The 27512-nt window shown below is 41.1% G+C and overlaps 2 protein-coding genes across 2 annotated transcripts; both read right to left on the reverse strand.

Annotated features, from left to right (window-relative positions):
- Positions 1-380: 380 nt before the first annotated feature.
- LOC128753653 (structural maintenance of chromosomes protein 3) lies at positions 381-14457 on the reverse strand. Its single transcript, XM_053855551.1, has 29 exons — positions 14258-14457; positions 13328-13403; positions 12602-12640; positions 12437-12504; positions 12118-12189; positions 11577-11656; positions 11408-11486; positions 11167-11284; positions 10255-10430; positions 9955-10035; positions 9628-9792; positions 8981-9102; positions 8605-8818; positions 8404-8507; positions 7938-8037; positions 7577-7737; positions 6615-6756; positions 6325-6475; positions 6034-6186; positions 5038-5189; positions 4779-4937; positions 3992-4099; positions 3593-3701; positions 2824-3071; positions 2032-2244; positions 1734-1925; positions 1306-1483; positions 1125-1231; positions 381-1022 (listed from the first exon to the last, which is right to left on the reverse strand). The coding sequence occupies exons 1-29, from the start codon at positions 14270-14272 to the stop codon at positions 951-953; spliced, it is 3654 nt and encodes a 1217-aa protein (XP_053711526.1). The 5' UTR covers positions 14273-14457; the 3' UTR covers positions 381-950.
- A 760-nt stretch (positions 14458-15217) lies between these two features.
- LOC128753927 (dual specificity protein phosphatase 5-like) lies at positions 15218-18670 on the reverse strand. Its single transcript, XM_053856140.1, has 4 exons — positions 18205-18670; positions 17575-17714; positions 17116-17335; positions 15218-15978 (listed from the first exon to the last, which is right to left on the reverse strand). Exons 1-4 carry the CDS (start codon positions 18566-18568, stop codon positions 15566-15568), a joined length of 1137 nt encoding a protein of 378 aa, XP_053712115.1. The 5' UTR covers positions 18569-18670; the 3' UTR covers positions 15218-15565.
- Between the last annotated feature and the right edge of the window lie 8842 nt (positions 18671-27512).

Genomic DNA, 27512 nt, shown 5'->3' on the forward strand with positions numbered 1-27512 from the left:
AACAGTCCAGAAAAACAGTGCGCCCAGTGGTGGTAGGCAAAGATCATACAGCAAAGGCTAAAGTTAACTGAAGAAGTATTAAGTTACTGGTAACTGTTAGGACTACAGGCAATGCAACTGAATATCGAGGGAAATTTCATGTACAATGATGCAAGTAAAAACAAGCGAATAAAAACTGGCAGGACAATCAAAGAACATTAGCCTATCATGATACTTGCTGCATGTCACACGACTTATTTCATCGTTCATGAGTGATTGCTATTGGAGATGTGTTACTGTACTGTCATTCAGAGCATTGTGGTTTTTCGCAATACCGAGTCTTGGTATCATCTCCGAGTGTTAGCTTAGCGCCACCTAAAGGCCAAAAGTGGTAAACAAAAGACAGGATTATTTATTTGTTTATTCTACTATGAAAAAAAAGGAACATGTAGTACAGTTGAACGTTTGAGACTCGGTACAAGAGTCACATGACACAAGCAACACATTAAGAGTAGAACTGTACTGCAAGATAGGAGACATCATGTTGGGTCAATGAAGGAGCCCAAAACAAGTCAACACCATGGGAGAACTTTCAAATGGTGAAATTACAAACGACTTAATGTGATACAGTGTTATGGAAATGCTTACGTTATAAAAATGTCTTGAGGAAACAGCACTGTTACAAAAAAGTTAACACTATAAAAAGTACAGAATTAGAAACCTCTTCCACGGAGCTCTGAAGCTTCACGACCAAAGCACTTCATTAAGTATAGGTGAACTATATATACAAGTGTTTAAGTAACTCGAACTGTCAAACCAGGCCACAGCAACAAGAGGAAATAGTGAGCAAATTACATTTTTCTGCACCATTAAAAGCAACTTAAACCTTTAACAAAATGGAACGATGACTGTGGCAGACACTGGACTTGGTAGTCCCAACAGATGTGGAGCAGGTGAGGAGCTCTGTGGTCTCAGCCATGGGTGGTGTCGTCCTCCACGAAGTCTTTGGCCTGCTCCGCCGTGATCACATCAATGTGACTCACCTGGAGTGAAACGTACAAACATTGAGCATTTCATGTGCTTTTGAGACATTTCTGGAGTCACGTGTTCCACGTCTACATCAGCAGACCGAGTCAAATGCTCACCTTGTTCCTGAATTTGACACCATAGAACTTGTCTGCAGACTCCAGCAGCTCGGGTCTGAAAGTGGTGGTGATGAACTGAGCGTGTCCAGCCAGCTCAACAATCATGTCTGAAACAGTCGGGAGATGGAAGGTGAGAAGGCTGGGGTTGAATCCACCTCATCAACACACCACTGCTTCTTACCAGAAACAGCCTTCCTGTGCTGCGCATCCAGCGCCTGGTCGATCTCATCAAAGAGGTAGAAGGGAGCCGGATCACACTTCTGGATGGCAAAGATCAGAGCCAGAGCCACCAGAGACTTCTGTCCTCCAGACAGCTGCTGCATCTCCCTCATCTCACCTTGTTTGCCAGTGAAGGACACCTGCGGAGATGGAGGTGGACCCAGTTAGCTGCAGCCAGAACACCAGCAGAGATGCAGTAGCGGCAAGATTGTCTGGGTCAATAAAAAACAAAACCCTTGCTTCTTGAGTGAAGTCAACTGATTTAGCAGAGTATATCCAGCACATCCCTGCTGTCTGACCGACACAACAGAGACCTTGCTACAGTCAAATGGAAGAACTGCACGAAGGCCTCGTCCCTCTGCAACACATCAATAATGAAAGGGTGCTCACTCTGATTCCTACTCCAGTGAACTGGTCGACTGAAGGAACACTGCTCTGCGATCCGGAGCCTTTCTCGCTGTCGGTGCCCCCCTCGCTCTCATCCTGAGACTGACTGCCCTCTGCATCACCTTTCTTCATCACCAACGTGGCTTTCCCTCCCGGGACCAGCTTCTGAAACACCTCGCTGAAGTTCTTTGACACCTGACACAAGGATATTTAGAAACAACATCAGTCAGATGGATTGAATATAAGACTTTACAAAGCAATGATGCGTTTTTTTTGTCTCAAGGTCCTTGGTGGCACCGACCTGTTTAAAAGTCAGCTGGATGGCTTCATACTTGCGCAGCTCCAGGACATTCATGAGCTCCATGATGGATTTGTAGCCGCGGTCCAGCTCGTCCTGACGCTTGATGAGCTTTTCTTTTTGCTCAGAGAAGTTAACAAACTGGTCCAGAGCCTTCTTGTTAACATGGCTGTACTTCTTTAGCTCTGTGTTGCACTGCTCCAATTTACGGAACAACTAGTGGATGGACAAAAAAAAAAAAAAAGAGACATTTAGTAGTTGAAACCAAAGACGGTTCCTGAAAAGCATGCTTTCCTCAGAACTATTGAGTTGTCGAAAATGGCAAACACAATGGCAAAGACATAGAAGAATGACCCACACGTGAAGAAACTGAAGTGATCAATTCATTCAACCTAATCTGAATTCAAGGAGAATTGGAATGTGAAGTGAGCTTTAGCCGTGCAGCCAACTGAACCTGGTGGCAGTGTCATAACTGCATGATTTACTGCTCACAAGGTTTGCACAAATAAAACTCTTACTGGATTGAGGCAGCTTCTGAACAAGGAGAAAGACACTACCTGTGACAACACTAAAATCCCAGAATATAGGAAAGAAAAGGTGTGCAGTTAATAATAATCTTCATTTAAGGCACTCTCGTCCCTTAAGCCCATACATTTGCTAAACAGCTAAATATCTATTTGTATTCACCATATTCACACAAAGGACTAACTGTTTTGAGCAAAGCAGGTCTACATGAGAATGTTGTATGTGCAACAAAGTGATGTGGAACCTTTCGCTTTTGGAAGACAAGTATACCTGTTTGAGTGTGAGAGTCTGGTATTTCTCAAAAGCCTCCTGAGGCAGCGAGCCCAACTCCCGGATCTTCTTCATGCACTCCTCCTTCTTCTTCAGCAGCATGCCCTGTCTGTTGGTCATCTTCTCCAGCTCCTTGGTGTCATGGTTGATGGCATCATTCTGTTCCTTCTCGATGTTCTTCCAGCGCTCCATGCTCTTGATGTGGTCCTTGATCTCACCCTCCGTCTTGTCGATAAGTGCATCCAAATCTGGGAAAGAAAAAAAAAAAGAATGTCCATTCATCCTGCGCTTCTAATTTAGACTGGCCTCACTCAAACCATCAAATCAGCTAACATTTTACTGCTCTCCTGATTAGACGGAGAAGAAAAAGACTTGATGAAGATATGCTCTTTGTCCAGTTCAAAATGCAGTTTGATCAAAGGCAACGAGACACCATTTATTCCTCAAAGAGAGGATTTCAGTAAAAATCTATAGGTATCTCTCACAAACTACGCTAAACAGTTGGAAAATGTGATTGGCTGCAAACACATTTAGGAGGGACGTACAGACACTGAAAAGATCATTTGTTGGTTCAGTACAGAAGGATTTGTCCAGCAGATGGATCTATTTACACAGCTTTTCAGAATTAATAGAAAGGAAGAAAGGCTCTGTCTTCCTTCATCAAGTTCAGTTTGTACTTCAGCATACAAAATGTCATCATGTATTTACAAGCTGATTTTCTAAATCTGAAGCATCACCAAGCTTGACGTTTCTGAGTGAGTTTACCTACCTTCTGATCGTGACAACGTGTCTTTGACACGTTTGTTGATGCCATCCAGCTCTGACGTGGTGGCTGTCAGAACTGTTCCCCCTTCAGTCTCACGCAGTTCATTGAGCTCCTGTGTTGCAAAACAAGAGCAGTTATGTTCATCAATGTCTTCTGACAGATAATGTGCATAATTCAGAACATTTGAATGATGACGTCTCAAACAGACATACAGTTGCTTCAGTGTATTCTGATCGAATGTGTGACGAAACTATAGCATGCACAACATCTTTATCCAAACTGATATGTTCTAGGAAACCTCATTACTTGTAGATTAAAGTATTGTTCACCAGACTTCTTTTAATTCGTACACCAGGAAATCAAGAGAGACTTGTTTTACAGCAGATCAGAATAATAGTTTACCTGCTCGACTTGGTCGAGTCTTTTCCTTAAATTCTCATTAAGGTACGTCTCCACTCTGGTCATGATTCCCTCCAACTTGATCCTCTCGTTTAACAACTGCCTGTTGTCCTGTAGGAAGAAAGGAAGACGTTTTCAAAACATGCCAACTTAAAAGACTGCTGTGGTTTATGATTATCATGAATAAAAGGATAGAGAACAACTGGTTGCAGGTCATGGGGTATTTGGTGCACCTATTATTATTACTCCAAAAGACAGAGACAGACGCGATGAAAATAGCGGAGTGAATGCATGTAATAGATCTGATGCTTGTACTGAAGACGTTTGTTTTGTAGTGTCATCCCACTCAAACGCAGCTGCGCGTGGACATGAAGGCATGAATGTTGTGGGGGTGGAGTTGTTGTGCAGGACAGGGAACAAGAGGGAATTAATTCAGAGTGCACCTGCTTAATTAGACGAGTACAACTCCCACAATCAGCTGCTGTTTTTACCTGACAAGTTTGTTTCACATCATCCAAAACAAGGGCGACGCCTGGAGCAGGTTTCCACGAATAAACACTCAGGCCAGTGCATAAATAACAGAGTATCGATTTGTCAACCGATCACAGATGTGATCAGTTTCACATATTGTTATCAAACGATAATTCACTTTACTTAATTAGAAATAGTTTGTTACATTTGAGGTTTGACAAAATGTGTGAGGCGAATTTTCCCACATCTTTGTTGTTCAACACAATTTCAATGACTTACTAATAAACACCCGCTAGTGTGTTTTTTTAATGTTTCTGACCTGCTGAAGCTGACGGATCTCATCATTCAGGTCGTCCACACGCCTCTGATCCTCCAGGCTCAGCTGAGAAAGCAGATCCGTTCCAAGCTCAGCCTTGAGAGACTCCCGAGTGGACTCCATGGCATGGAGGCTGGCCTCTAGACTTTGAAGACTTCGTTGCTAGTTGGCAGCACAGAAGAAAAATATCTAAGCATCTTGCTTGAACAGGTAATGAAGCAACAGCTATATAATTCTGATAAACAGAGTCGGGAAAACTTACTTTGGGCATGAATGTCTTCTCTGACTGCTGCCTTTTCTCTTTTAGCATTTTCATCTCTGACAGGATACTATCCCGAGATGCCTTGAACTTTCTCTGCTGCGTCTCGATCTGCTGCATCTGGTTCATCAGTTGGTCAATCTCATTGTTGATGCGTGAAAGCAAGGTCAAGGACTATTGCTATTGCTCATAACAGGATATTACTGTCACAAGAAAATGCTAAGAGAAGACAATAAGGACCTACGGTCTACCACAAATAGTGTGTAATAAACAAAACATTTGGTATGTGAAACCAGTTGGAAAATATGTAAAATGAAAGTAGAAATGACACATAAAAATATCAGTGATGGATTTACATTAGTAACTTTTTCTCAACCATAATGATCATCAAGACGAAAGGAAACTGAGTCATGAATTTCATCAGCAATCACCTTTCTTTTGACCTTCCCTATTTTAAGCAATGTTTTTTGCCTCAGGTAAAATGAAGTCAAGAACTAGAAAAAGAAGTGACGCGTGAGACCCATGACGGAAATCTCAGGTGTGTTGACAGGGCAGCGCTCCAGGGTGAAAAACAGCCTTTAAATAATTGATTGGGCCGGTGACTCATCGCTGCCTGAGTGACGGATTGGACCAAACCATCCGCTCAGTCATCTGTCTCTGCCTACTCACACACGTAACGACTCACCAGGTGTTCACATTACCCCGCACCAATAGATTAGATTCACAGGCGGCGTATCAGAAACAAAATGTATCAATAGATAAGGACAGACTTTCATTAGTTTCCCTGTTTTCCATCTTTAAATAAACTAGCAGTTGCGACTACAGGATCATCGTAATTTTTTCTCTATCATCAGGTCACAATTATTTAAATAAAAAATATGAGTAAAAATATGGAAAAACACGGCTGTAACAGTAGTCAGTTACAGCTAATCCAAACAATTTAATCAAAGGGAGACTACCTAGCCAACTTCAAAAACAACACGCTTCACAAAAGGATATGTTCAATGTTTCTGCGCAAATTCTCGTTGAGCTTGGCCTCCAGCTCGCCCAACTCCTCCTCTGCTTTTCTCATGTCCTTTTGCAGCTCCAGACGAGATTTTCTGGTATCATAATAACCTCCAGTCAGAGCTCCTCGATGGCTCACCTGGTCACCTTAAACAGTGAAACACATTGTCTGAAGAATCACCGACACTAACAGTCAAGTCATCAAACAGATCAAAACTGTTTCCATTATCAATGATGATTAATGTTTGCTTTTAATCACCAAGTAATTGCACTGCATATATTTACCTTCGAGCGTGATACAGTCCATTGTGAAGGCTCTGGCCAGCTGAGTTGAAACCTCCATGCTGCGGCAAATCAGAGTCTTTCCAAAGACGTGCTTGAAGGCCTTGTCAAAGTTCTGACTGTAGCGGAGCTTGCTGATCATAGGTATAGCATCCTGTAGGGACAGAAAAGATACTGATGTCAAGTTCAAAGCAAATACCATGCTACCTGTTATCATAAAACAGACTTGTAATTTGCTTGTAAATTGGATTACATATTCTTGTACAAAACTCCTTGTCGTGTTGGAGGCTTACATTGGTCTCAGGGTAGGCAGTGTCTCTGACATCCAGCTTACTGAGAGGCAGGAATGTAACTTCTCCTGGGAGGTTCATTTTGTTGAACTCCATCAGTATTTTTGTGCTGACTTCATCGGTCTCCACAATGTGGTAGAACAACCTAGAGGACACCAAAGAAAAAGGCAACAAAATCACCCCTTTGTAACAAATACAAAAATAGGGCTTCATATACATTAAATAAAAAAGCAACAACTATGGCAACACATGGACCTACTGTACGACACTTTTTGTGACAGCCTGGATATTAAATTAATATTAACTCGCAACATTAATAAATTAAATCATGATAAAAATAACCTCTTTTTAGGACCCTAGCCAGCAAATAATCGAGACGGGAATCATGTTTTCCATTTAAACATTTATCTAGCACATGATGCAAATATTAATGTTAAATCACGCCCAGCTGCTGGCATTTCCACCTTATTTTAAACAGCCTTTCAAAAGCATTTCTCCATCATGTTCCCCAGGCTGGATTTTCAGAAATTCTTTTGACTATTTTAGGCTTTTCTTAATAGCATGACCTCTGCAATGACTAGGATAGCACAGGCCTCTCACATAAGCCAACAAAGGATTTTCCCCGCTGAGTGGATAGAATCAGAGCCAAACCCCAGTAAGACAAAAGACTGCATCTGTCCAAACAACAACGGCTGAAATAAACACGGAAGCAGTTGGCTCCAGTCATGTTTTTATCTGTTAAATACATTTAAGGCCACCAGATCTCAAACTTGGAATGCAAGTTTCTTTGTTTCACCCTGAACCAGCTGTACCTCTAAAACTAGCCAGCAAGACACAGCAGAAGCAAGAAGCTTGCCTCTTTATTATGTCCTCAAAGCCAAACGGAGCTACACAACATCACTTCAAAGAAAGTAATTTCCAACCAACCTGAAAGTTACACTGAGAAATAAAAGGAGGAGCCGTACCTGGTACCAGCTGTCACCTCCACACAAGTGTAAAAAGCAGGTTCACATTCAAAGTTATTCATGACGATGCCATGGTAACCATTGATGACATGCTGGTTTATCCCTTTGCGGCGGAAATGCTCCAGGACTTTGTTGATGCTATCGATACCGTTTAGAATGGCCTGAAGGGGGAGAAAAAAGAAACATGAAGCATGCTGGAATTGTACCCAAATAATCAGATTCATTAGATCAATTCTGTTCCTGAGAAAATCATTATGTTTGTGCGGGACTACAGAGAATAATACTTATCTATTAAATAATAAATCATGGTTAACCCAGATGTGCTTGCTGTTTAACTAGATATTGATAACAAACTACTTACCTTTCCTGTTGCAGCTCGAAGAAGCTGCTGTTTCTTTTCCAGGTCCTCACGTTTGGCAGCCAGGGCTTGTTGCTCAGCGTTTTCTTCACGCCACAAGTAGCTGCACAGTCACAAAAATACAGGCCATTATTTAAAAAAACTCTATTATAAAACTTGATGTGATTAGACATTTTCATTTATTGGTGGCTGTATCAAAACAAAAATGGTAGTAGCATATAGTGTTAAGCAACTCAACTTCAAGACGAGTGGTAGACATTTAAAAATACATAATAGATGATCAGACAGCAAACATCTAAGAAGTAGAAGGCTAAACGCCATTTTCAAGGGACAATAGTATAAGGTGAATAAATAAAAATAAAGGTGAAGCAACAGAAAAAGAAATCAACCTTTTACTGTGTTGTTATGTGTGTTATGAAGTGTAAGAAACTGGACATTCAAGCAAAAGAAGTAGGGAAATCAGTCTTACTTTCTTTCACTCTGTAGTTCATCCTTCTTGTTCTTGACCTCATAGTACTTTTTATCCAGCTCCTCAACACGGGTCTTGACTTCATTAAGGTCTTGATCAAGTTTCTGTAATTTAAGAAATAAACAGAAATAATGATCAAAATGTGTATCGAAGACAAACTACAAAAATACAGATGTATAACTTTTGTTTGCTTTTTCTTACACTGTACTGCTCAAGGTTCCTCTCCTTGTTGGTTTCTGTGTCCTCTAGGTCTTTGTTGATCGCTGCTATCTGCCTTTTTTTATCGTTGATCGCTTGGTCCAACGATTTCAACTCTTTCTTGATCCACTTGTCTCTCTCCTCTTTGGAGGTGAACTGACTCCCACGTCCCTGCTTGGCATACAAGTCTGTTCTCTCTTGGGTTGCCTGTGCCAGTCTGTCAAGATAATAGGAAAAAAAATGTTAGTACTTGAGCTCACTCTCTTGGAGATATTGTTTACTCTCTTGTATGTGACATGACTACTGCAATCTCTATATAATTAGCATGCACACACAGTAGTGTGTATCTAGTCAGTCAATCTGAGTGAGTCATTGCTACCTGGAGATGCCACGCTCCTCTTTCTCTTTCACCATGTTGAATTTGGGTTCTGTCTCTTGAAGTTCCTTTTGCTTCTCTTCAATTTTCTCTAGCAGTTTTTGGCGTTCTTTGAGCAGTCGTTTCTGTGGGGTAGAAATCAAAGTTAAGAGGTTACTACGCTGAATGGCTTCATGCATGTTGGCTTCATGAAAAAAACATTTTTGATCACCATGCATGTTCAAACACATAAAAGACTACACGTGATCAGTGAGCCACACCGGAGCACAGCCTGGAATTACATACATACAATGTCACAATACATTTAAGTAAGGTACAAGGTTCTACAAAGTTACAGCAAAGAATAACAAAAATTTTTAAAAAATCTAGGGAGACGCTGGCAAGTTCGACTGTCTGAATCATTGTAAAGGACATTAAATGATTTTATGCATATATTTTAAATGTAAATAGTTGAGTGGTGACTTGAGAACTGAATTTTCGGGTGCAGAGTATGAGTAATTATATCAGTCTCTAATATATTACAAATACAAATTAATGGAAATCAAAAAATATTACACACAAATGTCAGATGTCACAAGCAGGGTGGTGCAGGGCAGGGAGGTGTTCTGTGCACAGACGTCAGCGGTGACACAAACGGAACAGTCACATACCCTCTGTTCGCTGTTCCCTGCCAACTCATCTTGGAGGTCCTTCGCCTTCAGTTCCAGTTTGGTCCTCTGCTTGATCTGCTCCTGACGCTCGGCTGATAGTTGCTCCCTTTCCTCCTTCATGGCTGAGATCTTAGATTTCAGCTCCCTCACGACACGTTCCGTCTCCTAAACAAAATTGATTCAGAGAAAAAAACTAGCTTCGATCAGGATTGCAACAACAAGTCAAACGAAATTCCCCATTCTCTTTTTATCCTACCAAGTCTGACTAACTGCTGTTTGGTGGGAAATTGCAAATATATTGGCCAAGGAAAAAAATAAAGAACTTACCTCCACTTTGTCTCTAGCATCTTGCTGAGCATCCCGTAGTTGTCTGGACTTGTCCCCACAGGTCTCTCTTTTGCTGGACAGCTGAAAAATACATATACATAAAACTTTGGCCCCTCTGGTGAAAATGAAGTCTGTATTATACAATATAAGAATTTATGATATACATTTACAATTGATCAAAGACAAAAAAATGAAATTGAAATTATCAAACATGAACATGAAACCACCATTCTTGAGTCTTGACCTATGTCAAGTCAAAAAAATACTTCAACAGAAAATGATAAAGATGGTTTTCAATACCTCATCCAGTTTGGCACGGGTTTCATTCAGTTCCTGGTTGTAGATTGTATACTCCAGGGCTCTTCTCATCTTGTCCCACTTCTGATACTGAGCCAGCTCCTCCTTCTCATCCTCCAGGGTGTGCAGCCGCTCCTCGATGTATTTCAACAACTCATTGATCTTCTCTCTCTTTCCCTCTGATTAACACACAAATGGTTTTAAAATACAGAACTCATGAAAACACTGTCAGGCGAACATTGATTTGGGAAGAAAAAGTGCTGACAGTCTGATACAAACTTTTGAGAGTTGAAATTCCATTCATGAAAATTACTTTTTAACAGTATTGTTTTGACAAGGTAATTTATTGAAGGAAATCAAATTGTGATTCACAATTTTATTGCAGGTAGTGGACATGACACAAGAGGTGCCTATCCATTAACAGGGGAAGAGTATATAACAAAAAGTAAAAAATGAAGACCCTTGGTTTAATGGAGAGTTGAAATGTCTTGATTAGAAGCTTGCACTGCATTTCAGTTTTATTGACATTTCATCTGTTGAGTAACCACATAGGGAGTTACATTTTAAATGTTGTGAGGGAAAACAATTAAATGGCAACAGACTTCTCATACAGAGCTCATTTATTTGTTATTATTTCCATTCAGTTAGCATTACTTTAGTGCGTAACATACATCTCATTCTCAAAAAGCCAATGGTGGTGTGTTGGTGAACTGCTGGGTACAGGATTTTTTTTTTTAATCTTTCTTTTTTCCTTATGTTTCTTGCTTAAGTTGCTAATGATGACAAAACAAAACTGACTGTAATATAGATAGTAGATCACAGACACCAAACCAGAGAACAGGAATTCTAAAATGTAAACAGCATGGAGGAGAAACATCTTGCATCACACTTCTTACTTAACCTTTCATGGATTACCTGTCTCTTTCATAAGAGAAATGCTCTCCTCCTTTCTTTCATCATACACTCGTGTCCCAGCCACTTCCCTCAACAACTTCAGACGCTGGGAGTCCGGGGCTGTGGCCATTTGGTTGATCTACAGAGAAAAAGCAAGATGACGTAAATGATAATGCCAACACTACACCAACAAGACAACAACAGGCCCCTTAGGAAAAGAAATAAGGTCACATTAGTACATAAGACAATGTTGGTGGCTTACCTTTCCTTGTTTTACAATATAGTATGGGTTGCTGCGGGAGAAGCCAGCACTTTCCAGAAGGTTCATGACATCATTTTTCCTACATATTTCACATAATCAAAAAGGTAAGTTGAATTAGTTATTAATTCCAGTAAAGCCAGAGGCTGCAACCAGCCAGTGTGATACTTACGTCACCATCTTTTTGTCCAAGAAATACTGGTCTTTCTTGGCACCAATTACACGGCGAAGAGAGACTTCTTCTTTGTCAATCTGAAGCAAGAAACATTAACCACTGTTCATAAGAAAAGCTATGATGTCAAACTCATTTCTGGAGCAGCAGAGACGCCATGCCTTCCCGGTCAGAATTATCTGAACATTGTGTACTCCAGGTACCTGGAGTGCGACCATTGTAGAAATTGAATTTTCACAGTCAGCGCTGCGGTTGGCAAAAAAAGTTATTTAATCATTTTCTCTCCAAAACCCTTTATATTAATAATATCTGCACTGAATCAATGTTATATATCCGACTAGACAATGCAAAATAAGAAGTATGAACACAGGCGTCTATTAATAATGAGCTGGAATGTTACTCTCCAGTATGTGAAAACAAAAGTCACACAAATTTAGTGATGTGTCTGAACGAAAGTGCCTTACATAAAGAGGAACCTTTTAAAAAAGCAGCTATGCAATGTGAAGAAAATGCAGATTTTGGCATATGAGTCAGTTCTTACTGGAAGACGGTTGTCAGAGTTGTCAAATATGATCTCCACAAAGGCTGAAATGACACGAGGACCAGTTCCCTCCTGCAGATGACAAAAGCAACATGTTGTATGCAAAGGAAACCCTTAGTGCATGGTGGTCTGTGATGAGATTTTAATGGTATTTACTACTCAGAATAATGCACTTAACTTGATTTATTTTTAACATAGAGTGACAAATCTGCACATAAACATCCATCATATGTAATATTGTATGTAAAAATTTTTAGCTGTGCTATTACAAACCAACATCTAAATGAGATTGTTTTGCAGGACACATTCTAGTACTTACATGGAGCAAAGCGAGTCGCTGTTCAGGCCGAAGATGGCTAAACTCATCGCTGAGCACAAACTGAATGGCTGAGGAAGAGTTAAAAATAAAGAAATCAATCCAAATAAATCATACAATTCCCATGTTATACTGCAGAATACTATAAGGTAAAAACAAATGACTCACCATAGAAGAAGTTACTTTTTCCAGATCCATTTCTTCCAACTATAGAAAGAGAAACATACCGATTATGTATCCTAGAAAACACCTTCATATTACATATTATGTACGATGAGTTGTAATTATTTTACAAAACCATGCATGGAGTGGTAACATCACAAAGGTCCTAACACAGTCATTCGTATATATCGCTTCTGTCCTGAACTGAACTGTGACTTGGAATGAAACACAGTCAAGAAGCGCACCAACTGATATAGGATAGGAAGCAAAAGAGGGCATTTTTGTAGTAGCTTTTAACCAAGAGAAGTAAATAAATATCACTCATATGCAACAGCTCTCAACCGGTATGTTCCTTGATTTGTCCGGGCTGTATACACAAACTTGTGTTCTGTGTGGAGTGCTAGCGTTAGTTATTATAATGTTTCTCTCTGGATATTTTTTCCAGATTAACCAGTGCCATTGATATGTGTTGTGCTTTCATATCGTTGTGACGCTTAATAACAAGTGACCATGTGTCGTCTGGCATGGAGCAGCCCTTCTCGATTGACTGATGTCGGTCAGTGTGAAATAACAAAAGTAAAGTAAAGTAAATCCAATACATAGCTTCTGTTTTTGATACTAAATACAATAATAAATAACTTAACAACAATAAGTAACTAGCTTCACCCAAGTGACAGAAAGCTGAACTTCTAACAATGAAGTCAACTTATATTTTATTTTACCGATGCTTACCAATAACATTGTGCTTTGGACTAAAAGGGTCCACGACCGTCTGGTCCCTGTAACTTCGGAATCCTTGGATGATGACCTATATTAAAAAAAAAAAAAAGATAATTAAAAAAAGGAAAAATAAAATGTCTGTATATGGGACTTGATCACAGCCCAAATGTATAGTCCAGTTGTATTTTTCAAATCCCATAGGCACAATGTTTCGTACAAACACGTTTACCATTACATAAATGGTGACAGGCAGGCGTCACAATAGCCAATACATAATCATTGGAAATAGTCGAATCAGACGAGTTAAAAATATGACAAGAATGGGATGGCACTTAACTAAAATCATGTGTTTTAGTCCAAGGATGAACAGTGAAAATGGATGTGATTTGCCCAATATATTCGGTAAAAGGGTCATGTGTACCATTACTTGTTTTTTGTTTTTTTTAAAATGTTTTTTAAACAGCTATCACGTAGTATCTATAAAAATATTAATAACTTGGTGCTACATTTGCTCCAATTAATGTGTGTGCACGTGTATAATGCAAATTTAGCAAATGTCACCACACTGTCAGTGGGTCAATGTGGATCAAAAAACTGAAATGAGTACAGAGCTTGAACACTGGACCGTTTGCAGAATTGTTTCAAAATAGCCTACAGCTACATGTACACTCAAAACAGCATGACAACACTAGTGTACAACGCTTTCTATGCAACTGCACAAACCCAGGCTTGTTCTTAGCATTAGCTTAGCATTGCTACTGGGGGGCGGGTTATTCGCGCCTGCTAATATGAAATATGGGGATTATCTGTCGTGCACTCGTCATTTGGTAGATGAAAACAAACTTCCCCGTTAAGCTGTGTACGAGGTGACCGGTATGCGCTTTCATTTGAGACTTAACCTACTTTAGCAATGATGACCATCGGCGACCATCGCTAGCTTACCTGTTTGATGTACATGGCGGCCTAAAACGTAGTCCCTGGCTGAACAGAGAGAATTGCAGCCACTCCAAAAATTGGAGGCGACAAATATGTAATGACCAAAACTGATTACTACCCAGACAAATTAATTCATTCAAATCTGACAAAATACAGTACGCTACAGAAAAATAACATCGAAAATGGCGGCGGGGGCGGGCTGGAACGGACCGTACCATAATGCGGATAAAGTGCACTGCTTTTTTGTAGATTAAACATGATTCAGATATATTTTCAGGACACGTACAACCATACAAAAAACTCAGTTGTAATATAACCCACATCCACGACATTTAATTCAGTTACACGATCGAAACCATTCATATGTGTAAGAGTCAACGCCTTTAACCCCCTCCCGAAGTTAATAGTACAACCCAGTGTCTCTCTTCTGGGCGCCAAAGAGCAGAAAATGAAAAACCCATGTGCATGTGTTCTGCAGAAACAATAAGTGAATCGTCATTATTTTGGATGTTTGTTGACTAGCTCACCAACTATATCTTTCAGTTTTTTTTTGTTTCCTTGCGCCAAAAAAAACATTACTTCACGTAATTCAACGACACTGTAGAGGTCGCTGTTGCATGCTTTTTGAAGTACAGAGGTGCTGAAAAAGGTCGTCCCCAAAAAATTCCATGAGCGCTGAATCCTCCTCCATAATAAGTCCGGTGCATATTAAGAAAACAGTGAAGAAGATAACCAAAATATATATGTGATATAATATTAATATCTGACAAGTAAATCAACCTTAAAGGATCGGATAACAAAAAGCCCATCACCAGGTTGGTATTGTATAATGGTGAAAAGTCGAAGAGCCAAAGCCAAGATGACATTTTAATTCATGTTTTTATGCCTCATTTTGGATGGCTATAAACAAAATTCTACAACTTAACCAATAAACATGCTGAAATAATGACATGAGAAGATGTTTTATTTTCAATGTGAAAACATTTAATAAACACATATTACATCAACATGATTGGTAAAAATCACAACGACACATTTTTAATAAATTAAGTCCAAAATGCCTGACTGCATTGGAGTGAAAGTTTAAATCACAATGTCAACCTAAGGCTTGTATATTGCAGTTCATCACTGTGCTGTGTTTTTTGGTCTCTGCAGTTCAGATGACAGAAAACAGCTTCACAGAATTCATAGACTACTTTGAATAAATACTACGAAGACCTGTGCTTCTGCCGATCTCTATTTGCTCTGATGGTTGAACACCAGGCACAGATTGAATCTTTTTTTTTTTTTCAAGTAAAAACTACAGGACTAGTTTTAAGGCAGTGCAGTTATTGGGCTCAGGTTCAACTGATGGTGCACTGGAGACTTCAGGCAAGAGGTAGGGAAGGTGAACACAGATGGGTCAAAGTTTTTGGTGTTCAGTGTGGTGGTGGTGGCGAAGTCATTGGCAAAAAAGGAAGCAGATTCTGGGATGCAGGGAGTGACCGGTTCCGGTGTGGCTGCATGAGCTGGAGCGCTGGAGAGAACCTCTGATTCAAACTGCAGCAGTTGACCCATAAAACTAAAGTTGGGTGAGATGACGGCCCGGCGCTGCTTGATGATGTCGAAAGCTGCATCCAGCTTTATCCTCTGCGTCTTCATGATGTAGGCCATGCAGATGGTTGGGGAACGTGAGATGCCAGCCTCACAGTGGACCAGGACCTTTCCTCCTGATTGCTTGACATGATCTGGAAGAGGACAGAGCGTCGACGTCAGCCACATCTATGAGACACGCTACATTTTTGCATCCAGTGTTGCTTCTAATTCTTCAGAATGTGAGTCTTCACATTCACACCACTGAAGTAGAGTTCTCAATGCCACACTGTAGGTGTAATATACCGATGTATGTTCTAATTAAGGAGTGCTGCACCCCCGCTCACAATCTAAAAAAGCACAGACGCCTGCACAGTGACGTGGTTCCGGTCACCAATGTAGCACCCATGACATTCATGCTCCTGAAACACGGAAACCGCAACATAAACACCCCTGCTCCCTGTATGCAGTCTCATATATGCTGCTCCTCCTATACACCAATGTTAATGGTAAATATCAAGCACGCTATTTATTGGCTTTATTTTCTATGAAAAGAAAAAAAGAAAAAAACAAGCTAAATGCATAATGTAGAGAATATGGAACACCCCTAAATAGTGACCATATGGGGTGAGTTCCGTCTTTGCCTCTGCCTCACCATTAATAGCCAACAGCTCATCCTTTGGTACACCTGCTTTAGTCTGACAATGCTCTCCCTTCCCTCGCACTCTCTGTTCCACATTCCCTGCCCTCGGGACATCATCGATTCCCACCTGCCAGCTACCAGACATTGAGCTTTTATTTTCCACTCAGCGGTCATGCGCGTATCAGTCATCCCACGTCCTCCTCCACCCGGCTATTACTAAACATAGACAGCTCACCGAGTTGTCATCCTCGATGACCACACCCGGCAGAGCAAGTTGCTGAGTATCTGCCTGCAAGGGTCTTTTCAAGTTAAGACCAGGCGATGGAAAAGGAGGAGGGAAGGGGGAGGGAGAAAATCCTGAATGGAAGCAGAATGGCCAGGATGTGAGGGGGGTTGTAGAAAGGCGATCAAGTTAAACTGATTAGACCTGAGTTTCCTAATGACTTCTACTTGGCAGGAGGTGAGAGCCAGTGATGACGGGTGCTTATTTGTAGCCGCGGCGCTAAAATACACATCTATGTATAGTTGTCTTTTTTGCCTTCGCATGCGCAAGCCTTGGTATTTTTGCAACCTTTGGTGAACTGGTATTCAAGGCCCTTTATTTCACGTCATCGCCGGTGTTAGAACGTAGATTCAAACCGATACTCACCGATAAACTCTATGGCTTCCTGAAAGTGAGAGCTAATGTCCGCCATGTGGTTGTCCTCAACTGGGATCCACTTGTAATCGAAGCCGCCTTTGGTGGGCTGCAGGTCCCTGCGAGACACGTTGAGCAAGGCTGTGATGTGAAGGTCACTGAGATAGTCTTGTCTGGAGGCATGGTAGGCACTGCCGAGGTAGAGGAAAGGCAGGATCTCCACAGGTGTACCCTGAAATTTAAGGACGATAAGAAGGTAAACAAAAACGCACAAGACATAACACATGATCAGAAGCAATGTCGCTGTCGGTTTTGGGAAGACCAAGACCGGACAGTCTTAAAGGATGAGTATGAGAGAACACAACAGGAAACAATGATCCTCTGTCAGGTAAAAGTACCATGATGATCAATACACATTGTCAGTCGGGTTTGCGAGTGTCAACACAGAGGGGTGGTGGGGGGGTTTCATACCTGATCGTAATCTGGTTTGTTGCGTGAAAGCTTCCCGTTGTGGTTGATGACTCTTCTGTCAGTTTCACTTCCACTTTGGTCGACGCTTTTCACCTCAGTGCAAAGTTCAGGGTATTGAGAGTGGAAGTTCTCATATCCACCTGAAAGAAGGAAACACGGGCTTAGAACAACTCTCTCTCCCCCCCAGCCGAGACTTGTGAAATATCCAGCGTTTATGAAACAGTTTTATCTCCGGATTATGAACCTTTAGAACCTGATTATGAGCGAGTATTTATGAACAAGGTTCCGCTGTTGACGGGCCGCTAATCCTTTAAGACAGGATGCAGAGGTGACGGACGGAAGAGTTTGACGCTTCGCCTCAACCTTTTGATGTGTATTTGGTCAGGGCAGGAGTTGTTGATTCACTCGATGAACCATCGTCCACCTTTGTCTCCCACTGACTCATTCGCTCCGTTTGACGCAGACATACATCCCCCGAAACAACATACGTATATATATATATATATATATATATATATATATATATATATATATGTATATATATATATATATATATATATATATATATATATATATATATATATATATATATATATATATGATTTGAAATTGAGGACGCAGTCATCTCACCTTTCAAGAAGCAGATGTTGGTCCCGCTCCCCAGATGTGACAGGGTGTTTATAACCATTTGTGCTACACTGTCCTTCTTCAGTTTTTGCCAGTGGGACGTCCGGTCATCCAGAGCTACAACTGCCGAAATGCTGCCCTCCTTCAGTCTGAACAAGGCGTTCTCATCCGGGATGATGAACTGCAGCGGCACGGGTCCTCCCCGGGACCTCCGGACCACCACGGAGTTGAGGTTGACGTTGACAGAACCTCGGATGTTGGAGTTCGTGAATGAGAAATACGACCGGCAGTCCACAATAAGGCAGTTCCCGTACTCTTTCCTGATGATCTTCCTCAAACGGCGGGAGTCGATGCTGGACACCTTCATGTTGAGGATAGTTATTGCCTTCAAATACGAAAGAGATGGCTCCCTGAACGGAGGGAAGTGAAGCGCCCCGAGAACGTCTGAGCCTACATTTCCTTCAAGGGGAATCCTACCCAGCAGTTTTATGTGAATGGCACCTCCGGTGAGTGACGCCACGGACCATATTTGGGCATGAGAGAGGCGTGATAGCGAGACGGGAACACGCCCACAACGATGACTGTGGCGCGTGTTTCTCCGCCCCCGGTCTGTGAAACACACATCATGACCGCAGTCAGAGCACATTCACAGCTTCTCATCCAAACACAGACCAGTGATTCAAGTAGATCGGTTACCTCCTTGTCAGGTTACTGTTGACTAGGAAAATGTGAGCTGTCCCTTGTGGTTCTTAGATAGATAGATAGATAGATAGATAGATAGATAGATAGATAGATTGATAGACAGACAGATAGATAGATAGGTAGATAGATATATATATATACAGACAGACAGACAGACAGACAGACAGACAGACAGATAGATAGGCAGACAGACAGACAGACAGACAGACAGATAGATAGACAGATAGACAGACAGACAGACAGATAGATAGATAGATAGATAGACAGACAGACAGACAGACAGACAGACAGCTAGACAGACAGACAGCTAGACAGAGACAGATAGATAGATAGATAGACAGACAGACAGATAGATAGATAGATAGATAGACAGCTAGACAGACAGACAGCTAGACAGACAGACAGATAGACAGACAGCTAGACAGACAGACAGATAGATAGATAGATAGATAGATAGACAGACAGCTAGACAGACAGACAGATAGATAAATAGATAGATTACTCTGTTTTCATTTGTCACAAATTTCACCAGTGTTTTAATAGGTACATGTCCACTAACAGTATTTCTATTCATGCGATGAAGGTATTCTTGATGTTGCTATTTATTTCTGCCAAGGAGGATTTTTTTGGGGCAGTGAAAGACAGAAAAATCTGCTTTTTGATTACCGACCTAAATGCATCAGGTTAGCATCTTCATGGCAGACGTCAGGACCCACATAGCACCCAGTCAGAGCATAATGGAACAAGGTGTTAAAACTCAGATCTCCCTCAGACCACCTCTGTAATTTGATTGTCTTGGCCGTCAAGCAGGCGTGTTTGCTGCTGTTAGAGGTGACAGGTTTTTAAGTCTTTTATGAGTATTGATTTAACTAACCGAGTTACTAATAAAATCAGTTGTTTATTTATACATCTGTTTCATTTTGTTATGCCTTTAGGCAGCTCACAGAGCTGGCAGTTAGTGCTGCAGGCAGCACCAAGTGGGTTCCAGCTCGATGGAGTGCAGCTCTTAAGAGTCGGAGCTAACCCTGTCCACGGTACACCATCACAAACATAATCTTACTTACAGTACATTAGTAATCTGCCCTTGAAAAGTGCATAACACAGTTGCACGATGCCAGTTATCATGACTAATTGATACTATTTGCTTGAGAAATAGGATTCAACTGCGGGTGAATAACCCTGATGTTGAAATAGATAGACTCCCTCCTGGTTTGATGATTCTGGGAATCAGATGGACAGAAAAACACCAGCTAGAGGAAAAAAATAACTGACAGGGTTTATTTTGTGTTCAAATTATGAGGGATTGTCAGACTTAAAACTGAGAGTGCCGGGTTGGAGGAAATAACCATATAAGGAAGTCAGTACGTCAAACTCCTCCTGAGCTGAAGAAAATGACAGTTGATGTTCATAACATATAAACACGACAACGAGAAGAATAAAATTAACTTTTTCTGTTGACTTCCTGGTTAATGTTTTGGATTGTGGAAAAAGGTCAAAGGTTTTTGTGTCAACTTGATTACTTTTATTACTCTGTAGTAATAAATAAATGTACTAAGTGTTTTATAGCTGGGCAGATCCCTGCATACAACAACAACAAAACAAAAAAACAGCTCCATTTTCATCAAAATTTATCCATCACACACAAACAAAACACTGATAATGTCAATATAAACATTTTTATGAAACTTGGATGGAAGGATTTAAATATGAAAAAAAGACTTCATAAATTCCCTTTTAATACTGTATTTTTCGCGGGATTTGGCAATTTACAAATTGTAATTACACTTTAAAGTGACGCAGAGATGTTGGAAACCATTCAAGTTAAATCTTAGATTGCGCCTGTCATAGCTTACACAGTAGAATGGCAAGTTTGGATGGTGCACGGAGCCAACTTATTATATAATAAATCTTGAGCCGCATGCCTGAAAACCTAGTAGTTGGATGGCTTTTGCTTGTGTCTACAAGAATGATGTATGCTGAACCATATCAGTACATATTCAAAAGTCAAATCATGTTTACATCAAATCGCTTAAATTGAATTAGAAAGAAAAAAAGAAGTCTTCACTGTCCACACTTTCCGTTAAAATGACCACCACAGAGACTGTTCAGCACCTCCATTTTAGCAAAGATGATGTGCACTGATGAAAAAAACATATTTTGCTTAAGGCCCATTTACACTGCGTCAAATCCAACTGGATCAGGCGTCGCTTCGGTGCAGATGCAGCGCCTCCTTTTCACTGCTGTCGCTGAAACCATCTGGGCACACTTGCTTATACAGGCGAAAATTTCAGAAAGTGCTGAAAAAAGACCTGTAACATTGCTCCCAGGGTTCCTAACTTAATAACAAAATTATTGAATTTGAGTTTTGTCCTCGCAGGAACATGCTAAATTACTTGTTTTGGAAATTTCCCAAATTAAATATTACCTGGAGCAACAACTGGCCCTCTGAAATAAACAAACTGCGGTGTACTCTCTTGAAAGATCACTTTTAGCTAGCGCCCCCTAAACGTAAAATAAAAGTTCTTCTTTTGAGTGATTTATTTTACATATTTGTATATAGGATGATCAATTGATCATTACCTCCAGAACTCTCATTATTGTTTCAGCTTAAAATAACTAATTAACTAATTAAAATTATTATCTAGATTTAAAGTAACTCAAAAAACAAATCGGAATATGGCATTATCCATCTATTTACAGCAACAAACGCAGCAGTGTCTGTTACTAAAAAGCCTTTTCGTACTGTAGCTTGACTTAATCTGACACCTAGTACTCTGGATTGTAAGTCATTTGGTGGTAATGCTGGAGTGGACAAAGCTGCTGAGCGAAGCAGCCCTCTAACTTCCGCCTGCTCCAGTGGATGTAGCACAGTGAACCTGCTTTAGATCCTCGGGTATGTCTGTCTAATCCGCCAAATGAATTAACAGGTTTAAATGTCACCCTGCGTGCACTCACAGGACGCGCATTCAGTCCTTAGCTGAAAGGTTCTCTTGTTTTTGTGGACCATTGTGTATTAAATCACATGTGCTGAGTCAGTGTGGACACCAGGTTTGCTTCTGTTTTAACACAGTATCAACCCGCAGCTTTAACATTTGCAGTAAACATCAGCTGCTCTAGTACGTGTTGGTGATATCAGTGGTCTTATGGTTAATAAGAGAACACCATCTATTTCCTTAGGTTAGAAACTTTGCATATCTATATTTGTCACAGCTGGTTGATCTGTGGTTCAGTGAAAACATGACTGAAAGAAACACGTTTGAGTCGCAGTAATGAATTAAAAATAAAAACATAAGACATATTTTCAAACACCATTGGACTTCCCAGCAAGCACAGTGTTCTTTTATGAATGGGATGTAAGACGATGGCAGAGAGTGGATGGGGATGAGGCTTGTCTGGGGATTAGAAGGACAGCAGGCAGTGCGTCATCTGGCCTGGTTTAATCTGGGTTTGTGACATCACGACGAGCCGGGAGGCCCACCATCCGCTCTCCAGCCCTCATTTAATTATTGGCTTTGCAAGTGCCAATTGTAAATAACAGTAGTCACAAGATGTTGTCTCATCACAAAGTCAACTCTGCATCACATCTCCTGGATGTTTGTGTCGCAGACTGTCATTGACTATCAGCAGATATAAAGTCACAGGGTGACCGGCTTGACATGAACAGTTTTGTGTCGCTGCACTCGCAGTCAGGCTGCAACCAAAACAGCTTATCAGTTATGAGCTCCATGGTGCTTTCTCAAGTGTGTCATCTGTTGACTGATGTCATCAGGTCAGAAGTCAGTGTCTCGCATGATTACGCTGGATTTGCCTGGTTAAATATTTGTCTCCAAAGGTGATGTTTCAGATGCAAATGGATTTGTTCTTGCAATTATTTCCCCTGTACGTTCCTTAATATTTAACCCTGGAAAGTTAATGTCAGGTGACGAGCAGCCACGTCACGGTGGTCACAGGATTTTCATTGTGTTGCTGTCACTTTTCATATGTTTTTGGGTGACTTCCTCTCTGATGTTATTGTTGTTCTCCTGCTCCCATCCTTCATTGTACAACAGTCACATGGTCATGTGACTTCACTAGTGGTTCCATAATAAATCAGACCATCTTCCCCTGTGAGTACAACATAGGTTAAGTTAAGTTAAGTATTAAACTGAGGCCATAGGATCACTCCGTAAATGGGAATGGTCCGGGCATTCCATTGATATGATACATGGCATAAAGAGAAACTCCTCAAGAGTGGTGCCGCTTCAAGACTTCAGACTGTCAACATTCTCCCTGTGAGTAATTTTACACTTTGAAAGCAGCAGTGCCAAAATGTGACAACTGTGATGAGAACTAATAGACTCTCAGGTGCTGAACAAAACTGGATTTGGGCCGGCGCTAGCCTTCGATGTTTAAGCCGACAGAAGAGACACAAAACCTCCAAAACTGCGAACACAAATTCAGCCAGTGCCACCGTGATATAAGGAAAAGAACGAAAGAAGTCAGTCAAGAACGTGGAGAATCGATTTACGCTTGTGGTTTGATTTCATCTGTTCATTGTTTTGTTTTGTGTTTTGGATTCTCACTCACGGACTCTCGGCCATAATAGATCGGTATGTGCATGTGTCAAGGCGCTTCCTGCTCGGAATGTTCTTTTTTTCCTTGTTACTTATAAAAAGCACCCAAACACAATAGCTTCGTCTCTGTGGGATGTGAGCTCCTCCCACCTCCTCTTCACCCTCCTCTGCCTCGGCAGCACAGGTGCTTCCTGCTGACGCGGGCCTCGAGATGCTGATGCTGTTTCCCGATTTGGCCCAATTACTCATCTATCGCTCATCTAGCCTATACTCTTCTGTATTTCACGAGAAATAATGCCTCAAAGCCGCATCTGAAGCAGCACCTGCAAAGAAAGGAGTCACGAGCGCCCGTTATGGCACTTAAGCCCGTTGAATATTTGATTTTAAATCTCATTTTCCAACTTCTTATTTTCAAAAAAATGCTTTCTGTTTCTTCTGTAAATGAACTACGTGTACTTTCTACTTTCTCTGCCACCCTCTTTATTCAGATGAGATTCCCACAACACATCTTTAAAACATGAGGCTCTATAACTGTATTGTACAAATATTTAAAAAAAAACCTTAATAAAATAATATTTTTTCACTATAGTTCACTATAGAGTGGTAGAAGAACTGGGGAACTGTGGGTAACTGTAGTTTGATATGAATAACACAGAGTCTATTTATTTGTTTGTTGTTGTCAAAATATCAACATTTTTAGTTGCTGTAGAATGAACTAGAGTAGAAGCAGATCGGATCCGCATTATTATGTTGCTGCACACCCGCCCTTCCCTTCCATTCCTCACGTTTTGCTCCCATCAGAGACAGAGAGAATCAAAGCGCTTCATTAACGTGTGACGTATTTTCACCAGCACACCTCAGGAATGTTTGGCATTCTGAAGATCAGGTCACGATGCGACGTCACAGATGACACATGCAGAACACGTACTCGCACACACTCACACTTGAAAGGCTTGACTCACCCTTCGTTCCACCCACTGATAGCCGCCCTGACTCTTTCCAGACAGGCAAACCTGAGGGAAGGAGAATCAAAGTGACAGGGACAAAGAAGGACAAAGGACGACAAAAGGAGAGTGTGTGCCGCTCTAATAGGACATGTTCACACGCGCTGATTTTTGGACATAAAAATAGACTATTATGCCATAGTGTGAAGCAACACATTATGTCCAGAATGGGTCACACATCAACACAGCATTTTATTTTTAGATACCTGTCTTAAAGCAAGGTGAAACTATTAACATAAAGGAAAATGGAAAAGCTAAAAAAAAAACATCTTTAAAAAGTAAATTAATATTCGTTTTCAGTGGTTTAAAAACCAGAATGTTTTTATTATATTCATCAGGGAATCACATCTTCTGCCAGCCACATGACTTCTCTTTGCTTCCTCCTCTTCAGCCCAGAGATTCGTGGTCCTATTTCTCATCGTTCCCATTATATTAAGGCTATCTTGAAACCCAGGCAGATCACACAATTGCACATCATGTACCGTTGCTAAATTCAGATTTTTGGCTCATGCCAAACAAACCAGAGGTGACAGGGTTCAGCGACAGCATTGCATCATGAATTCTGAACTTACGTTTTTGTGTCCGCGCTGTATTGCAATCCAATTGCTTCCAGAGAACCACTTGAAAGCTGAACGCTCTACGCCGCTTTAAGTGAGTCGCCATTAAAATGGAAGCTCAATTCAGGAACAATCACGTCTTACTCAGATTTGAGACAGAAATCTTCAAAAGCAATTAGCGGAGTGGATGAAAGGCTTGTCATCACATACCAGGAGGCCGCAGCAAAAAAGAAGGAGAAAGAAAGAATAATGATTCAGCTTCAATTACAACTCTAATTTCTGTATTTCAATGAGCTGATATCCTTCCAGCTATATATAACTCGAGAGCCTGATCATGAAAAATAACACGCCTTCTCTCTCTTAGTCTTCGTGGTAGATATTCCATTACACTGACTGGTCAGAATATTTGGAAATCTATAGATACTAAAACTGGATTGGCCTCTATAGGTCTGTTACAAAAAGGAATCAAGCACCTACTTGGGCTCAACAGGTTCCCATGTGTTTACTTGTCGCCGCCCTGTTGATGCTGTCACTCACAGCTGTCCAATGCCAGACTAATACAACGCACTACGAATGATTAGTACGAAGATTCCAAAACTGACTAGAGTTGTCAAAGCTGCTGATTTGAGGATGACCATCCACATCACAGCACAGGTGGGCGATGAGTCTCCTAAAGTCGGGGTAACATTTCTTACTACGGAGAAGGCACCAGCAAACGTCACCTGTAGCTCGAATCCTGCGAGCTGTGGACAAAATTGATCACAAAATCAGAACTCATTCTAAAACTTTTCCAGCTTGACTATATTTATGTATGCTGGAAAAAAGCAGGGTGACCTGTGGAGCAGCTGCTTCGGATGTTATGTCTTGGTTTAGCTAATATCTGAAGGCTGCTACACGATAATGCTGGTGTATCTGCTGGAGAGTGTGTGTGTATGTGTGTATTTAAGCATATCTATCCCAGTGTGTGTTTGTATAGCTATCTATGTGGGGACTAGTTCTTGGAAACCCACCTACTTCTGGTGAAATCTTTCATTGTGGAGACATTTTTGCTGGTCCCCACAAGTGTAAGCCACAATTTCAAGGAAACAGGGTCATGTAATTGTTGAATATAGTTCAGAGTCCTGGTTAAGGTTAGTCATTTGTTTTGGATGGTTAGGTTTAGGGAGTAAAGCACCTCTCAATGTCCCCACAAGGACAGAGCACAGCACGACAGGAGCAAAGAAGGAAGCGCTCCAGCTCAGTCAACATCTGTCCCTAGCCTTACTGTCAACATTTCTTGAAAATTTCACTGAAACACATTTTCTTTCTTTCAATATTTGAGTTATTTTGCCGAGTTAGATGAACACGAATGATAACTTCACCTCCATGGAGGCATTTATTTGAGGACAATGTGCATTTAATGCCAACATAAAGAGAATGATGTGTTTACTGTTCAAGCATTATCCATCCATTCATTTTCGCTTTCTAGTGTTGTAGTCTACACACTCGGGTAAACAGGGCATCTTAGACTTTCCTGCCCTTCCTCAATTATCTGACACACATTCTGTTTGCATGCACACACACACACACACATGCATCACACTCTCCCACTCAGGCGGGCGGAAACTCATGCAGAGGCTGCAATGGAAAGATGAAATAGATTGCAGCAAAGGATGGCGACAAGGTGGCTACCCATGTCAGAGGAAGCAGGTACAGCTGCCGCACAATCACGATGACACACACCACACGCGCACACTATCTCACGATCGACTCATTGATATACAAGTCACCTTTGCACCACATTTATTGAGTCGGCATGTGTTATACTTGTCACTTCTGGCGTCCATCCCCTCTTACAGCTTGTACATTCTTGTCCGATTTACTGTGAACGGGGAAAAACATATATTGACCTTTATGGAGTTCTTGTCCCTAAGTATTGCTTCGCAAACCGTAATGGAGTCCGGTATTTCGTCGTGCTTGGATACCAGCGGTCTGACAGGTTTTGACATCCTCCCTCTAAATGCTTCATTAAGAGTTTCTCAGAGGAGTTGAGGAAGGGGACCGGCTGGTGACTCATACCCTCCATCCTACCTCCCTCAATTTAGAAAGACAGGAGGGAACAATGTGGGAGGTTTTGCTCTCAATTTCTTGTCTAATTTCTTTTGCTCTTCACAGCCTCAACTCTCCAGGCTGCCAAGATAATAAAGTGGCTCGGCTTGGAAGATCAGCCAGATTGATTGAATGGAAGGACGAACGTCGTAGGTTGTAGAAGACTTCACTGTTCTTCAATCCATTCCCTCAGAGAATGTGCATCTGGATGTGGAGGGAGCAATTTCTTTTATCTGAATTGCTAACCGAGTTTAATACAAGCACAATGGAGGTGCCAATAAAAGAGGTTATTCAATTATAGTAATGGTATAAAGAAGAGTGTTAAAGGATACTGTTGCAGTTCAAGGTCAGAGTCGGGTTAAATCATGGGTCAGCTGTCCTTCTTTATCATAGTGATGTAAAGGTGA

This window comes from Synchiropus splendidus, chromosome 2, assembly GCF_027744825.2.
Source record: "Synchiropus splendidus isolate RoL2022-P1 chromosome 2, RoL_Sspl_1.0, whole genome shotgun sequence".
Classification (NCBI taxonomy): domain Eukaryota; kingdom Metazoa; phylum Chordata; class Actinopteri; order Syngnathiformes; family Callionymidae; genus Synchiropus; species Synchiropus splendidus.